Here is an 18,783-nt window from a genome sequence, read left to right on the forward strand (position 1 = left end):
TCTAATATACTTTTAATACAAAATCACCAAAGGCACATGATAAACTACTATGTTTTAAAAGGGGGTTGCTGGGACTTCCCTGGCGGTGCAGTAGTTAAGAATCCACCTGCCAATGCAGGGGACACAGGTTCGATCCCTGGTCTAAGATCCCACATGCCGTGGAGCAACTAAGCCTGTGCGCTCTGCGCCACAACTACTGAGCCTGTGCTCTAGAGCCCGCGAGCCATAACCACTGAAGCCCGCATGCCTAGAGCCCATGCTCCGCAACAAGAGAAGCTACCACAATGAGAAACATGCACACCGCAACAAAGAGTAGCCCCTGCTCACAACTAGAGAAAGATGGCATGCAGCAATGAAGACCCAACGCAGCCAAAAATAAAATAAATAAAATAAATAAATTTTTTAAAAAGGGGGTTGCCAAAGGCATTGGTGTTAAAGAAGTATTTCATCAGTACTTTAAAACTCAAGGACCACATTTCTTTCTAATTGGCTAGAGTCTGACAATGGTCTGGGCAGGCAAAAGTCCATTAAATATTCATCTTCTTAGGAAACTAAGGAAGACTTGGTACATCACCTTTTAAAAGAAAATAGTTGTTTAATTTCTTTTGAAAGTCAAAAGTCACTTTCAGATTTGCTTCCTTTCTCAGAAAAGCCAATGCTGTCAGTAGCCCGACAATCTTATAGTAAGCTCGCAAACTTAACGTCTAGCTTTTGTTTTGTTTTGTTTTGTTTGGCTTGGGATTGGTTAAAAACAAGGTGGGAAGGTTGAGCCATGTGTCAAGTGTCAAATTATATATGGACAAGGTGTGCACAGCTGAGTTGTTATTTACGTGGTATGATGACAGTGATGGTTAGTTTATCTCCTGGGGTCTACAAAGAAAAGCCGCTAGGTGTGCTGCCCACCAGCCTTCTCTCCCCAGCCTGCAGTGGTGCAGAATTTGCTAAGAACAGGGAATACCATTAACAATTCAGTCTAGAATGATTATTCTGTCCTTCTGAAACAGTGATTTTTAAAAAAGCACACCTTCACTCAAAGTCATTTGCTGCTTTTTCTTGTCAGAGCTGAGACAGAAAGAGGCTTGTCAAGAAAACATATTATTGAAGGTGAGTATTGCTTCCATTTTATCTTCGTTTGTGGGCTGCCGATTCAAGAAAGGCATCAACCAAACAAGTTCCAAACACATTGGAAGGGGGAAAAAATTCTCTATAAAAAACACCACAATCAACCACGTTTCTTCCTGGGGTTGAGTGTGGGGAGTGTAGTGATACAGAGGGGAAAATGAAAACTCAAAAAGACTGGATTCTCTAGAACTCTTCTCTTTTACAGCTATGCTAATGTTAATAAAGCACTTTTGTAAGATTTTTTTAAAACTTTATTGAGATATATTTTATATACCATAAAAGTTTACCCATTTAAAATATACAATTCATTGGTTCTGAGAATAATTACAGAGTGTGCACTCATCATCATAATTTGATTTTAAAACACCTTCATCTCCCCAAAAAGAAACCTTGTACCTACTAAGAGTCACTTCTTATCCCCTCCTTACCCACAGCCCAAGCAACCACTAATTTACTTTTGTCTCATTTCATACACATGAGATCATACAATATGTAATATTTTGTGACTGGCTTCTTTCACTTAGCATAAAGTTCATCCATGTTGTAGCATGTATCAGTACTTCATTCCTTTTTGTTGCCAAATAAAATTCCATTGTATGAGTATACCATAGTTTGTTTATCCAATCATCAGTCGATGGACATTTGAGTTTTCACTTTTTGACCATCATGAATAACGCTGCTTTGAACATCTGTGTACAAGTTTTTATGTGGACATATGTTAAGACTACTATGCTCTTTTAAAAAGAGCATCTATGCATTAAAAGAAACTGGTGGAAAGTTACTACTAGGTAATTGATTCACAGTGCCATTGCTTTTGCAATGGTACTCAAAAATGGTATCATTTAGAAATAAACAAGAAATAATACAGTCTCCAAGACCTATTATGTAGTAAAGTACTGGTACTCTACTGTGAGGATTATGAGAATTGTGAGGAATTTTTTATTTATTTCTTGCTTGTCTATATATTACAAAAATTTCATGCTTCTACATTTTGCAATAAAGGAAAAATGTTAAAAGGGGCCGCCATATGTTTCTAACATCTTTACACTAGTTCATGAACAATTCCATAAAAATTCAAGATTTTTATAACTTTAGATTCATAATTAATCATTGAGACAAATGATTCTTCTCCATTTTAAACCTAATTTCATTTATGAAATACCAGAGTCACCCAAAACATAAGATGTACTCTAATCCCACTACTTTCAAAATAAATATAGTTAAAGAAGTAAATTCCTCCCTTTGGTCACCTCATCTCATTCCACAGTTTGACAATACAGTGCATAGCCTTCCCTACTTTTCCCTGTAGTGTCACTGACTTATCTATCTACCTATACACACTTACTTATAAATACAAAAATGTATGTATTAATCACTAACTGTTTTTTAGTATATTTGTAGGCTTCTGGGCTTTGAAATCAGAAAAACATTGGTCCAAGTTCCAACTCTTGTCATTTATGAGCCGGGGGACTTTGTGCAAGTTACTTAACCTCACTCATCCTCATCTCCTGGACTCTGAGATGGGCTATCAATATCCTACCTCACAAGGTTACTATTCAGGGATTGAACTTAGATTGTTCACATTGAGCACAGTGTCTGTCATATAATAAGCACTTAATAAATGTTATTTTTGTCATCATCACCAACATCATCGTTCTTAATAGTGTAACTACCAGTCTTCTTCCTATGGATAAGGACACTAAGTAAGTAATATTCTGAGGCTGCCACAATGAATGACCACATTCTAGCTCTTGAGAAAGCTTGCAAATTCCTTACCGAAACAAAATCCCTCCTCAGTTCATAGTATCCAGTTTGACATTGTACAGTCAAACCCAGCCTGCCTCCCCAAACTGTTACCATTCCTGCTCTAGCATTTGCCCCATGACTTTTGTCATCTACCACAAAGTTTGTCAAACAGAAAAAATCCAAGTCTTTGGCTTGTGTACCAAGCTGAACAAACATGGCGGCAGTGTGCTGCCTAGAAAGTTCTTGTTTTTCTTTTCTTTTCTTTTTGATCTAATTGATTCAAAAAGAGATTCAGAAAGTGATTTACACTAGCTATCAACAAAGAAATAGAAAAATTGATGAGAAAAAGAATGGAGAAGTTGTGCTACTGTGCTTTTCACTGAATCTCTATTGCTTTAATATTTACCAGTGTGTATGCATAATTTCAGAACTCTCCTTTTTAAGTCAGTTTTCTTCAAGCCACATACAACTCAATAGAAATAAAATTCTCTCTCCTTTTAAATAAGTCAGAAATCCTCTTGGGAACTAATCTCTCAGGATGGATAAACCAGTTCAGCTGAAATTCAAATTGACCCAGATTCAAGCTAACACAAAATTTCAAACTTTTGAGGTTGAGGAAGAATTGGGATCAATTATTATGTTGTTACTGTTGGTGGTATTTTACAGTTTATAGTTTCAGCCAAAGACAAAAATACTCATGACTGCAAGAGATTCAGCTCAAAGGATATTTCTAGGCAGGCTGAAATTAGGGAATTGAGTGAATTTTACAGAAAAAAAGAAGGGATGTGAGATTTCTAGACCCAGAATAAATTTTGAAAAAGTTTACAAATCATTATCCTCAGGTTTCATTGGTACTTGGCCTGTGATGAGGATGACTTTATTCAACATTGGAGTTTCATATGCGCATTAAATTTGAGAAGCACTGTTAAAGAATGAGACAGAAATCCAATTCATGTAGAGTTCAGGCCACTTGTGGGCTGGGTGACCTTGGCCACCTGAGTTAGTTTTTAGAGTGTAAAATTAGCTTGATTTGGGCATAATGCAATTTTGAAAAAAGTCATATGAAAGACCTTTTCAGTGAGCCCAAAGTCCTTGACTTAGATCCAGCTAGAAACAACATTCTCCTTAGATTAATGAGGAGGGAGTAGAAATTTCACTAATAGGTTTATTATATTCATTTGGAATCACAGGATCCTCCCAGGCTCTGAAAGTCTATTTATCCATTCAGCCATTCCACAAACATTCATTAAACCCAAATTTGTGCCAGTGTTAAAATTTAGCAGATCAAAGCTCTTTAGTATCTAACATGAAAGAATGGAAATAGTTTGGTAAGTCAAATTGTAAGCGTAAGTAAATTGTTTCTGTGATTTTATAGGCAAAAGCTGTGTTTAGGTCTGTATTTGCCTTTCAGGTAAACAACAGTTTTGCTATGTGATTCAATACACAAACCCACTGTCCTTGTTTTAGGAGGAGGAGAGGAAAATAATCTGAGAAAGCTCCGCTTGAAACTTTTTAATGAATGGCAAATATTAAACCCTACTATCTGAACTTTTTAAAAAAGAGACAATTGATGATTTTTCAATTAAAGAATAAATTTCTTAACAAATGGATTCACCACAGGATTCCTTCCCAGTGCACCATGTTCATGGTAAACTGAAATCACCCACCCAAAACAATCATGTTTCATAATGGGAGGTGTAGCCAGTTATATTATTCTAATGCAGGGCAGTCTTTATAAAAAGAAGCATGTCTCAAATCATGACTGAGAGGTCTGCCGAGAAGAAGCTGGAAAATTATATTGGGAAGCAGTGTACATTATTTAAGGCAACATTTGTTTTCAAGCCTGATCGGAAAACAAATATGCCATAGGAGTAGAAGATGATGACACAGCATATTTGAAGAGAACATTGCAGAATTTCCAAACTACCCATGGCCTTGTTTCTACAGAGTTAAATCTGCAACGACGAACACATGTTCCACCTCTAACCCTGCCAAAACTGCTTAACATCTGGAATGAACATATTCCTTTAGACGCCTATGAAATAGGCTTAAATTGAATCAATTTTCACCTTATGAACAATACAGTTCCTGTTACACTTCAGAACCTAAAAGAGAGATTAACTTAGATTTCTTTTTACTATAGTCACTTGAAAGCTATTTTCTTTACATAATTTATTCTCCTGTGGACTTTTGAGGACTTGCCAGTTAACATCTAGACATCTCCTCAAGAGCAGGGAACGTTTCTCCTGCTTCTCCTGTCTTCACTCCCACAGACACTGGGTTAGCGCCAAGGGACAGGCTAATGTCAAAAGTGCCTTCAGCAAGTGCATTCGCTGCACGGGATCACTTACCTCCTTAGGTCATGATTAGCCATTCGGATGCCACTCTGGAGCCAAGGTTAATGCATTTTTGCACATCTACTTAAACTTAAAACAATGCTTGGCCCCAAGCCAATGCTCAACAAACATTTGCTAAGTAGAGGTAGAATATGACTATTTGTTTATTGGAGATAAACCCTAAATGGCTCTCAAGGAGACACTTGTTAGCATGTCTTTATGTTGCTACAAGATTAAAGCATCCGAATAGAAAAAGCCAGGACTAGCTGATTTGTTTTGTAGTCACATGAAAGATCAAAACAGAAAGACCATCTAGCTCCATTTTGTCTGTGGACAGATGAGGCTACTAAGGTCCAAAGAGGCTAAGAGACTGGCAAAGTCATTGAAACCAGCGCGATTTAGTACCCTGGATCCCAAGGTCTGTGCCGCACCTGCATGAAGACCTCTCCTCTGAATGCCAGACTGGTCCATCCAGCAGCCAAGAGCTCCGTGGGGTTGACTGATGCGCTGCTCAGACCCACCATGGCTCCCAACACCACCACCAGTCTGCTTCTCCCGTGACTTTCTCATTTACTAACAGTCACTTAACTTCTCAGGCCAAAAGTCTAAGAGTCCTCCTTGATACCTCTACCTCCACACTTTATACTCAGCACACCAAGAGTCCTCTTATTTCTACCTATACAACTTGTCCCGAATTTGAACACTTCTCATCAACTTGGTCCAAGTGTTGTCTACTACAGTGACCTCCTCACTGGTCTCCCCTCCCTGCTGTCACTCTCGCCCCTGAAGGTCACTCTCAGCAGGCCAAGAGATCAGTTCAGAACACAAATCTGATATCATCATTTCCCCAACTTAACTACATTTCTTTACCTCCCAGCCCCTCCCCAACGTCTTTCCGTCTCACAAAGAGTAAAATCCAAAATTCATGCCATGGATTACAAGACTTTATGTGATTGAGATTTTCAAAGTGAGCAGACAGTGTCTCTTAGGTGCACAACCTCCTTTTACTCCACTTCAGAGTCAGAGTAGAGACCTGGTGGATCATTGCCAGGATACAACACATCATTTCTTATATTCTCACGTGAATACTCTTGAATCTTGACCTAAATATCAAGAAAAAAGGCTTTCCGGAGAAAGAATTGAGAGATGAGGAATGACTGAATACAATGAGACTGTCATTCTATCAAGTCCATGTCATTATTTATGGGTGCATACTATTACCTTGAACTATGAACCTTTGCCAATAGATGTTCTCAGTATGTACTGTTTGGTCCCTGGAGATAAATACAAATACCATGTCCATGCATCTTTAACCCCCCAGAGCCCTGCACAGTTTCAGATCAAATTGGAACTCAGTACTTGCTTATGGCATGGAAGAGGAAAGGACTTACGTTGTGACTGATCACACTGCATTCCAACAGGTCAGAGTTAGTCATAACTCCTTCTAGTTTCTCTCAGCCCACACTGAGCTGTTCAGAAGAGCACAGAGGGAGAGCGCCATCATCAGAAAGGAGGACACTTTGTTTCCAGTGCCAGGCATGGGCCAGAACTGTCACTAAATGTCTCCCTTTAAAACCAGGAGGTCCAGTGAAAATCTTTGGCATCTAGTCTTTGGCACCATTCATCTTGAGTCTTTGCAGATGTGAGCACCACTGTTATAACTACCGCACTTCTATAGACTTTTGCACTTACCAAGTGCTTGCCAACTGATTTTATCTGCTCTCTGGAGCAGCGATCCTGAAGGTTGTAAGTATTGTTATCTCCACTACAGGTTAGAGAACTGAGTCACACACAAAAAGGTCAACTAACCCAAGTGGGATCACATGCTAGAGTACAGATTTCCAACCCTTCAGACCTAGGGATACCCTGTTATTGTTTGCTTAATTATCTTTTCCTCTCCTTACCTCCTCCATACACACAGCTGCTTCCAAATGTGGCTCATATCATAGTGCTTTTTAAGCTGAATTTAATTTCAAGATGCCCATTGAGATAGCTGGTAATACCCCGAGCCTGAAAGCCAGTGGTTTTTTAAGAACAGGCATTAGACTTTACAACACCTGTCTGCCCTAATCTCTTCATCAGTGCTTCTTTTAACAAGCTACCATCACAGACAATCCTTTCTCAATTAATGAAAAAATATTTCCGGAACTGTATTCAAGCACTCCATCTTCCTGTCAGAAAAGTAATTGTGGCTGGCTGATAAGCCAGTTTGAAAAATCAAATTTAAATGAGCCAAATTTAAATTTATAAGAGCCTCATTTAACATGCAATTAATTTTACACCTATAATAAAAAGAGAAAAACCCCCAGTCTTCCCGTGGAATTAAATAGGCTGATAAGGAAATGCTGTGCCTCATAGAAATGAGAAAATAATTCTTGAACACTGTCATCCTTTTGGTTGCATAATACTATATACAGTATGTTCTGTCTCAGGGAAGTATTAATTTTACTGAAATTAAATATTTTTTCTGCATAATCATAGGAATGTGACTCAGTGGTTAGGGTTGAGACATAGATTATTGGCTCCAGATTTTTTTTTTTAAGCTCTCACTCTCTCCTTTATATTACCCCTTAAATCTTTAGGGCTTCTAGTGTTTTTGTTTCTTCTCAAAAGAATGGGGAATAATAGAAACGGTAGGGCTCAGCTATATTTAAGGTTCTTCGAACTTTTGTTTTAATTAGTAAAATGTTGAGCGAAGCCTTCATTTGCCAACCCTTTTATTCCTATTAAAACCCATGTGTACGTTAAGATGGGGTTATCAGTCACTTATTTATGACTTACACCATTTTATTGTTTTTGATATGCAATAAATATATCTCCATCCCATTATAAGCCCATTAAGTAATTCAAAACATGACATTAATTTGCATTTTTCAAGAAGAAAGAAGTTAAACTCAGGCTGCTTTTTATTACTTTGCTTCTAGACACAGCCACACAGGAGCCACCGTGAAAAATCATTACCAAGTGTGGATTTCCAGTGGAGCATTAATACCATTGAGAAAGTTCTAAGGCTTTTCTTTGTTGGGGACAACGTCGGCCCTTGATATATTTTTAAAAGGTTCTAGGGGCCAATAAACACATCACAGTATTCAATGTCTTTTTTGAAACTAATCCAATGCTTTTTCTTTTTTAAAGTAAATTCTTGAAGGAAACCAAGCTTCAACTATTTCTAATAGTGCTCATATTTAGATTTTTTGAGGTTTTCCTGCTTCTGTTTCCAGGACTGAAGGGCTCCCTCCAGAGGCTGCAGCTCGAGTATGTGGATGTAGTCTTCGCAAATCGACCAGACAGTAACACCCCCATGGAAGGTGAGTGAAGAAATGTAATAAAAGACTCTAGAGTTACTGATTCTAGCTTGACGACTTATTCCACTCACAGTAGGAAATGAAATATATTCAGACTGATTTGACTGAACGTGAAAAATAAAAACCTTTCCAGTCGATGTCTTTCAGCCTCAATATTTACCCACAAAGTCAGTGCTCCACATCTTGCATCTTCATTAATTTTTAAGCAGTTGCAGGCACTGGCAGTGTGGCTTCTACCATTACAGTGCTCACTTTCTCCAGGTTCCTTTCACTTCTGTGATTTTATCAACTAAAACAATAAACGTAATTGAAAGGGGAGTTTATAACCCAGCCGTCATTATTTTGGAGTGAGTTCTCTGAGGGTGTTCTTACTTTGTGACTCTAGGTCAGATTAGTCTCCAATCTGTGGTGATAAGTGCTAAGTGCTACCATGAGCAGAGGAGCGACTACTTGAAAATGTGACTCTTCGTTGCAATCTGGTTTTTGATTCTCAAGGAGCTGCAATATTTTATCCCCATTGTGTTAACAACTGTTTAAAGACAATTTAAGTATCTCCCTGTGGAAGCTTTCAGAATGTTCCTAAAACCAGATTTTCTTCAATCTGCATTTATTTATGGAAACTACCTAGGATGATTGAAGATAGTTTGGGAGGAAAAATTTAAAAGAAGGTTCTAGTTAATTGAGATTTATAATCATAGGGATTATCATACACCTGAGGTGAATGAGAATGAAGATATTTGGGAAAAAGAAGGAAAAAATAATGTTTTGGTTATTTGAGGTTTACTATATGACATGGATTTTACAAATTTTTAAAGAATTAGAATACTTGACATAAAATTACACTAAGGTAAATTTAGTTTTGATGATTCAAAAGGTAGTTCAGGATCTTGTAATAAATCAGGTTCTGTAAAGGTTTGTTCTTGCTAGAGGGTTATAGAAGTTATGGAAGTTATAAATGATAGCAGTGTATATAAATATTTCTGTAGGCTGCATTTCTGAAAATAAAAGTTGTGGAAACTATTTTCCTTGCTATTTATGTCTTTCTCAACCACAGAGAAATGGTTAAAATATATATATTTATATATCTAATTTTCTCTTAGACTTTTCTACTTTTTTTGATTTGAGTAAATTAGGAGTTTATTATAAAGCAATATCAGTGTTGGAAATTCATAATAAGAAATTATCCATGGAAATGACATAAAATGCATATTTTTATCAAAGCAAAGAATAGGTGTTTGATAAAGCAAATCATAAACACTTTATTAGTGTAAGAAGTGCTTATTGCAAGGATAATATGATGTCACACTATTCTCAATGCCACATTAAAACAGAGCACTGAAGCTATCGCGTGAGCACAATTGTCAAGTAAAATGCCATTCAGTGGCGGCTGTGAAAGACTGAAATTGCTTCCCATTTTAAGTGCCTAGTGACTATTTTCCTCTTTGGAAAAATGTCCTTTGCAATTATGCTATGTACAGGAAAGAAGAACATCTGGGATTTTTCAGCATCTTTTTTTTTTTTGGCTCATTTTCCCCATTCTACCACTATCTTTAATCTGAGGGATATGATATAGAAGTCTCTGAAACAGAAAACATTATAATTTGCATTATATACCTACAGAAGGAGAAAATTCTCAATTAAGAGCCAAACTATGTGATACTGATAAGATAATGGTATCTCTTATATAAAGACTAATTATGTGTTGACATTTATCAGAAGGTAGCTTCAAAACATAGAAAACAAAACCAAAAACAAACCAGATTGCTACCTGGTAGAATGTATAACTGCAGCATTAACCAGTCTCCGCTGGAATCAGAGAATATTTACATTTTCCCTGAGTTTCTTACAAAAAAATACCACAAAGGGCTTCCCTGGTGGCGCAGTGGTTGAGAGTCCGCCTGCCGATGCTGGGGACACGGGTTCGTGCCCCGGTCCAGGAAGGTCCCACATGCCACGGAGCGGCTGGGCCCGTGAGCCATGGCCGCTGAGCCTGCGCATCCGGAGCCTGTGCTCCGCAGTGGGAAAGACCACAACAGTGAGAGGCCCGCATACTACAAAAAAACAAACAAACAGCTTCCTATTCTGCTTTGTGGTATTTTTTGTTTGTTTGTTTGTTTTGCGGTACGCGGGCCTCTCACTGCGCAGGCTCAGCGGCCATGGCTCACGGGCCCAGCCGCTCCGTGGCATGTGGGATCTTCCCGGACCAGGGGCACAGGTTCGGGGCACAAACCTGTGTCTGTCCTGCATCGGCAGGCGGACTCCCAACCACTGCGCCACCAGGGAAGTCCAGGAAGCTGTTTTATCATGAGTCATTGTCCAAGTTCAGAAGTCTAATGAAGGGTGTCAAATAGAGATTTGTACTTGTTGATAAGGTCAAGAAACATGGCATGTCAAAGCTCTGCGGCAACCAACCTCCTTATGCTGGAATGTAGCCTGCTCTCTCCCACCCCCAGCAAAGGGAGATCCACTCCTGGCTGGCACATGAGACTCCGGGGCTTATTCCTCTGGGATGACTTAGCAAGTTCACACTACAGGCAAGTCCCCATGTAGGACTTATTCCAGATTGAAATAGCTTCCCTGTGATGTCTCCCTAGCTTTGCAGAAAATGTGTATCCTCAAACAATATACTCATTTGTTCCAAGGTGAGCCAGATGGAAGGGCCAGTTTGGTATTAGTCTCTAGAAACTCATTCTCTATATTTAGTCTTTCTTTCTTTACTGTATCAGAGGAAAGGACTGATCTGGGCAACAGAGAGAAGAAGAAATAGGAAATAAGAAAAAAATAAGAAATAGACAGGGATTTCCAGGTAGCCTTGGGTGCATTTTCTCTTCTAAAAATGAAAAATAAAGGTGTGTAAGCTATGTCTGGATTCCATGTTGTTATTAAGTTTCATTTTTGCAATGATTTTGTGAATCATATATGTGTGTATGTGAATGAAAGTTGTACCTGTACAATGGGGTCTACCTTAGGAAGGCTATTGGGGTTTCTAAAAACAATAGAAAAGTAAATGTTACGTATAGTCAAAATTACCCTTGAAAACCCTATAGTAATGACTTGTTGTCAGTGTTACTCTATAGCCTTTAATTACTCAATTTCTTCTCCAAATATAGTGACAGAACCATCACTAGATACTTTCCCAGACACCTTTTTTTTTTTTTTTGGTAACAGCCTTAATATCATTCACATACTTTTCTTTAGCAACTCACATTGGCAATTTTAGGCTCAACTGCATCCATTTCTGTCTAATATAAGCGATGGAACAGTGGTTGCCAAGTGCATATTGCTGAATTTTCCTATATTAAATCTACATATGTTGGCACTGTTCTTTGTATGTGTGCCTCACAGTAAACCCTTAACATTTGTAGATCACCTTTAATTGGTTTCAACCATTCCCGTCAATTCCATGGACCCACAACACACCCTAACTTATGATTTTGCCAAGACACCTATATTAAACCCTGGGGAACTAATGAGAGAACTTAGCCCAGCTTTCTAAGACTCATTTTAAACAACTTTGATTTAAATTTATTAAAATGCCAACCCCATCCTCTTGATTCGCACCATGAAAGGATGTTAATTGGGAACACTTCTAGAGTAAACCAGCATGAGTCTCGTCCAGTTTCTACATATCAGATGACAACAGATTGAGCCAGAAAAAGATTAGCAGTAGCATCTTCATGATACTGGCATCATGGATCAAATTAGTTGTTCCCTTCCCTCCTTCCTTAGAAAGCCACTAGACAAAAAGTGAGTCCTTTCAAAAGAATGGCCATAAATTCCCAAAGTGCAACCAATGGAGGAGGAGGTGAGACAGCCTTTGTAATCTACAACCCTGTGGAATGCAATTAGACATTTTACAGCTATGGGAAGATGTTCCTGACAACAGAGGGGAGCTTGTATACTTTGTCCTCTGTCCTTCTTGTTTATTTTTTCTGGTTCACCTAGTAGTAATTCATTTTTCTTTCACAGCACCTGCCATGCCATCTGTCTCTGCTATAATACCTGGTGTTGATGGCATGTTTTCCAATTCCAGAAAAAATCAGTCCCATGTCCCATTTCTTCTTTCTTATACTTCTGTGTTCTTCCCAGTAGAGTCACTGACAGTTCCTTGAGCTCCATGATACTCACATTCTTAAGTCTCTCACTTCCATAAATCCCCAAAGTATATTTCAAAATCTTCTCTTAAGCTCATTAGTCAAGAGAAAGTTCATTCCAACATGAATCATGTTGGACATGGATAGACACAGAGCAATTGTGTGTCTGAGGACCTGCACTAGGAGTTTCTGGTGTGGTTTTCTGTCATTCACAAGTGCTAGACTAACTTCTCCATCCATACTCTTCTCATTGGTCCAGAGAGGAAATAACTGAGCATGATTGTGGGCATGAAAGGAGGCTATAAACCATGTACCACTTGTGAATAGTAGAAAAAAAGAGGGGACCCATTTTAGTTTATGTAGCTTTTTAAAAAAGGAAAGAAGAAAGGCCACTAAATTCATTGATCTGAGAATATGAAGATTTTAAAATTAAATTACACTTTAATTAAATTTTAATTTAAAAAAATTTGGAATTGAGTCCTCTTTTATTTATTTAGAATTTTTTGCCAAAACTAGTTAATCTCACAAACTCCCAGAGTCATTAGATATTATTCTCAATCTAATTACAGTTCAAATTATTTATTTTTTTCCTGCTAGTAGGTCAATGCAGACATATAACAACCCAGATGTCTTATTTCAAATAAGAGAGACAAGATCAAAGTTAGCTTCACTTAATTCCCATAACATCATCATGTCAAACAACCTATTCCAAAAGAATTTCCTTCTTTCTAAGCCATCTTTTTACTGTCCACATATGCCAGCAGGAATCTACAGATATTCAGGAATCTAGGACATCCAGTGACAGCTCAGGAAATACCAGAGAGTGGCAAACATTGCAGGATCCCAAATTTTCTACACTTTCTCAATTCCAGAACGCTGGCCCTGGATATTTAGCATCCAAAGTAAAGTTTTCAGAACAAAAATGTAATGATCCCCAAACCTAGAAATATTGTCTAACCACCATGGATCATCCCTTCTGCCTTTGTATTTTATTGTCTTCCCTGAAAGACACCCTCAATCTGTCCCCTGCAAAAAAACATAATAGGAAGAAATCTTCTGCCAATAGGCTATAACAGTGTTGTTCCATAGAAATATTTTGAAAGCCACATATGTATTTTCAATTTTCTATTACGTACATTTAAAAAGTAAAAAGAAACAGGTGGGCTTCCCTGGTGGCGCAGTGGTTGAGAGTCTGCCTGCCGATGCAGGGGACATGGGTTCGCGTCCTGGTCCGGGAAGATCCCACATGCCGCAGAGCGGCTGGGCCCGTGAGCCATGGCCGCTGAGCCTGCGCGTCCGGAGCCTGTGCTCCACAACGGGAGAGGCCACAACAGTGAGAGGCCCGCGTACTGCAAAAAAAAAAAAAAAAAAAAAAAGAAACAGGTGAGATTAATTGTAAAAATATATTTTAATTTAAGCCAATATATAAAAAATGATCATTTCAACATGCAATCAATATAAAAATTACTGAGGAGATATTTTACATTACTTTTTTTCATACTAAGTCTTTGAAATCTGTTATGTATTTCACACTTACAGCACATCTTAATTTGGGCCAGCCACATTTCAAGTGCTCAATAACCACATGTGGCCAGTGGCTGCTATTTGACCACACAGGTCTCTAAACTCTAGTTCAAGTCTAGCAGAGCACCAGATACATACTGGGGGCTCAATAAGTATTTATTGTGTGGATGGATGGATGGATAGATGGATGATTAGACGGATGAGTGAACAAGTTGTTTGACTGAATGAATGAAGCTCTAAAGTTAAATAGATCCACCATCACCTTTCTCTACTTGAAAACCTATTTTGGTTTCCTAACGTCTATGAACATTCTGGTACCTGATCTGGTTCAGCATATTTTAGGGTGATATTAAGAAGGATAGGTTGCTGGCAAAGGGCGCCAGGACACTCTTACATCCCATTTCTCCTCATCTCTCTTAACAGCAGCATCCGGATGCCAGATCTCTCTCCAGAAATCTAGCTGATACCTAAATGAGCAGAAACGAATGGAGGCATGATTCTTTTGCAGTTCAGTTGCCCCTGAGGATTACTATATCAAATTTTAAAATTATCTAACCCATTTCATTTATGACCCTGGCCAGGATGCTCTGAGGGCCTCTGGTGTTCATCAGATCAATCTAACCTCCTGGCTTGAAAGGCTAGGACAGCTGAGTTTTCAAGAAATTAATTTGGAGAAAGTGATTTTCATATCTAAGAGGATGAGCCAAACCCTACCAAGCCCATGGCAAAAAAAAAAAAAAAAAAAATTGTGTTCCAATTTTACTAAATCAGTTTTATTTCCATTTTAACTGTGAATTCACCAATTTACTGCTGCTTTAGACGTATTCAGCTGATATTTTATCCTTTACAGAACACCAAGTCATGCTGTTAAAAAAGAAATTAATTTCATTCATTCTAAGAAATAACATGGGGGGATGGTTGAGTTCACTTTGTGTTCTTTCAGTCTCTGGTGTGGTTTTTTAGAAAAATCTCATGTTTCTGTCATCGTGGGCCTCCTTCTCATTAGGACAATATTTCTATAAAATGGACTGGGAAGGCATCAGATAGACACAGCTTTAAATCCTGGCTTTGCTACCTGTTAGACTGTATGCCTAGGGCAAGTTTCTATCCTCACTGAGGCTCAGTCTCCTCCCCTGAAAATGGAGGTAACATATAAAGTGGCTTCTGAAGGAGATAGCATTGTGGGTACAGCACCTCACTCACAGCAGGGGAAGAAACAGAAGCCTCATTTCTAGAACGCCCCGCACAACACACATACACATAAAACTCTCTTCTCTCTGGGTCTCTCTCAAAGGTAAGCATAAGAGACAACTAAGACCCTAAAATAATGTGATGAAAATCAAATGAAGGTGGCCAAGCTGCAGGGTTAGCCAGGGTCTGTGGTGAGGCCATGTAGAATCAAGGTACACAGTTGGTAATAGAATTTTCTTCTAGCTCACATTTTTCTCCTTGAAATTTTTGTTCTGAAATTCTCCATGCCCTTTAAAATTATGTAATTATAGATTTTCCAGGGTTAATCTATTCAGTCAAAAGGTGATCTTAAGCCTGTGATTTTATTTTCAAAAGTGTATCTAGAAAAAAACTCAATAATAAGATTCACTCATTCATTCAATTGATATTTTTTGAATATCTGTATCAGCAGACAGAAGGTGCCTGGGTCAATAGCACACTTGCTCTATTGGAAAGACTCAGGGACAAATCCACCTAGCCATTAACTGTAGTTCACCAGTTAATCTGATGTGCAGATATAGACGCTTTGCATTTCTTGCACAGAGGATTTTTGAAGCCAGAATGGGGTCACCAGTGGGTGACTAATTTAAGACCACACTTGACAATGAAAATTATACCAAAAAAAGACTTTGAGTCTTCACATGGTTCATGTATATTTAGTGTATCTTTTTTCTTTAAATTTATTTATTTTATTTTTGGCCGCGTTGGGTCTTCGTTGCTGCATGCGGGCTTTCTCTAGTTGCGGCGAGCAGGGGCTACTCTTCGTTGCAGGGAGCAGGCATCTCACCACGGTGGCTTTTCTTGTTGTAGAGCATGGACTCTAGGTGCACAGGCTTCAGTAATTGTGGCACGCGGGCTCAGTAGTTGTGGCTCGCGGGCTCTACAGCGCAGGCTCAGTAGTTGTACAGCATGGGCTTAGTTGCTCCGTGGCATGTGGGATCTTCCTGGACCAGGGCTCAAACCTGTGCCCCCTGCATTGGCAGGCAGATTCTTAACCACTGCGCCACCAGGGAAGCCCTATTTAGTGTATCTTGAATGTTTTGTGCTTCACGTCATAGGCGTAAGGATGCATTGTGAATATCATTGTGAATATCATCACCCTTCCCTCAATGCTCAGTACACACATTTTCTACTTTGTCTATGGCTACCATGACTCAGAGCTTACTAATCCACTTAGTCTTACTGTTATGTGAACTCACACATTATGTGAATTCTGCCTGTCTCACAAGCTTTTTGTTTCTCTAGCCAGTTTCATTTATCCTCCTTATTCACTTCTCTCACTTTCTTGAGAAGAACTGAATAATCTTAAGTAACACAGCAAAGGCACATTACAGAGTTCACCACCCTTACTTGTTGGCATGCTGCCTCAGATTTGCAGAGTCAACTTCTAGGGCCATTGGAGAAATTTCCAGAGTTTGGAGCATGGATCACTCTGATGTGTATCTAACAGGAACAGAGCCCTGGTTAACAATTTTCATTTTCCAACTAGATTCCATAGAGAGAATAGGAGTTTTAGAACATACTGAGAAGTTAAGTTTGCCAAGGCTGAAGAAAATATGTGATAAGCTGGCTTTAAAGGAAACAATATTCCCGATAATAATTTGTAAACATTTACGGGTATATTTTGTGCTTTCTATGGAAGCCAAAGATTCCTAACCTCATTTCATAAAATCCTTTTGGAAGGGAGGATCCTGGTAATATTCTATGCAATTTACCTACTTCCTCTATTCTCTCTCCCTTTTTTCCCTTTCTTCACATCTTCAGTCAACAGTGAAGGCAGAAGGAATACAACTGCTATCACTAGTAACACACAAAAGGAGAAACAACGTGGGCCACGTGTCTGGAGGCCCATTGTACCTCCTCACCACAAATCTGTGGTCTTCACCAAGCTCAGAAAGGGTGTTTTTTTTTTTTCCCCTTAAGTTGTTTTTAATCAAGAAAAAAAAGAGAGAGAACGGAGACGGCTTCTGCTCACCCCAGCTGTCAGGTGGAAACAGAATTGCTTAGTATTCTGGGGCTGTGGGTTTGTGACTCATGTGAGCTTCCTTCTGTGTGAGTTATCTCTCTGAAAGTAGCTGGAGTTGTGACAATATTCACCTCCATATTCTGAGGGGATGTCAACTCAGTCTCAGGGGAATTCATCTTTTTAAGTTCCTCATTGTGCTGTAGCTGATCTGCGGTGACATGGGAAGACTAACATTATCCAGCTCTCCAGCCCGGGCAGGTGGGGCTGTGGGTTTTAGCTGTCTGTCAAAGCAGCGTCTCGCTCAGGGTTTACTAGTATGTGAATCCAGTGGGCTGAGCAGAGCCACCTGTGGCATGGCTAATCTGGAATTCTCAGACAGTGGGGATAAACAAATACCCTTAAGACTCTCTCTCACTTTCTGTAAAAAATGAAGTAATGAAAGGCTCAAGGCTTTTTAAAGCCCTCCTGGATGTTGAATATGTGTAATGAAAAAATACAGGATCTGCAATCGGAGGACGAGGGTGCTAGTCTTGGGTGTGTGAACCTGCTTGAGTTGCTCAGTTACTGCTGCTCCGTTTTTCATTTGGAAAATGGGAAGAATAGAAACAGTACCTGGTCTAACTATTTCCAGGATTGTTGTGACAATAACGTGAGATAAGTGGGAACATTTGATTCGTAATGCCCTGCACAAATATTTTGAGATTGTTATTGTTATGTGTGTGTGTGTGTATATAATACATATATTAAGGTGTCATAACTGAAGTTTCAACCAGGCATGGAGACACAGCTGAAAATTGGTGAATTTCAAAGAGAGATGTCAAATCTTCATTTGTATATAGTAAGTATCCTACATACGAACGAATTCTGTTCCAAGAGCGCGTTTTATGTCCAATTTGTTCATAAGTCCAACAAAGTAAGCCTAGGTACCCGACTAACGCAATCACCTGTATAGTACTGTACTGTAATAAGTTTATAATACTTTTCACACAAATAATACATAGAAAACAAACAAACACAAAAAATAAATAAAACAGTTTTAATCTTACAGTACAGTACCTTGAAAAGTACAGTAGTACCAGCTACATCACCGCTGCTTTTACGCTTGCTTCCGGACATCCTGGACTTGAAATAAAGATACTGTACTACTGTACTCTATACAGCACTGTACAGTAAAGTACACAAAAGCACAACCCCTTGTAGAGGATGCACGCACGTGACAGTGTACGCCAGACACGTGAACTAACTTAGGTGATTGGACATGCGAACGCACGTTCCCATCTTTGAAAGTTTGCACCTTGCAGGTACATATGTAGGGGACTTACTGTACTTGCAAAGGAAAAGGGCCAGAGCTGGCTCCGTGTCTCTTTCTTCCCCTGACATTTTATTTTGAGAAATTAAAAACCTACAGAAAAGTTGAAGAAATAAACAGCCAACGCTCTTTACCTAGATTTACCAAATTG

The 18,783-nt window shown here is 38.9% G+C and overlaps 1 protein-coding gene across 5 annotated transcripts in view; it reads left to right on the top strand.

Annotated features, from left to right (window-relative positions):
- The window catches only part of KCNAB1 (potassium voltage-gated channel subfamily A regulatory beta subunit 1), a gene marked incomplete at both ends in the record, with an annotated part of 422,539 nt that overhangs the window by 357,489 nt on the left and 46,267 nt on the right, over positions 1-18,783 (top strand). For 3 of the 5 annotated variants that reach the window (XM_082654936.1, XM_082654937.1, XM_082654938.1), the window contains 2 exons: positions 1,061-1,104; positions 8,426-8,512. In XM_082654936.1, the coding sequence (XP_082511062.1) occupies positions 1,061-1,104; positions 8,426-8,512 (131 nt within the window). The remainder of the gene's footprint in view (positions 1-1,060; positions 1,105-8,425; positions 8,513-18,783) is intronic. The other 2 variants (XM_082654939.1, XM_082654940.1) reach the window with 1 other exon arrangement.

This window comes from Grampus griseus, assembly GCF_964374135.1.
Source record: "Grampus griseus genome assembly, chromosome: 5".
NCBI classification, from domain to species: domain Eukaryota; kingdom Metazoa; phylum Chordata; class Mammalia; order Artiodactyla; family Delphinidae; genus Grampus; species Grampus griseus.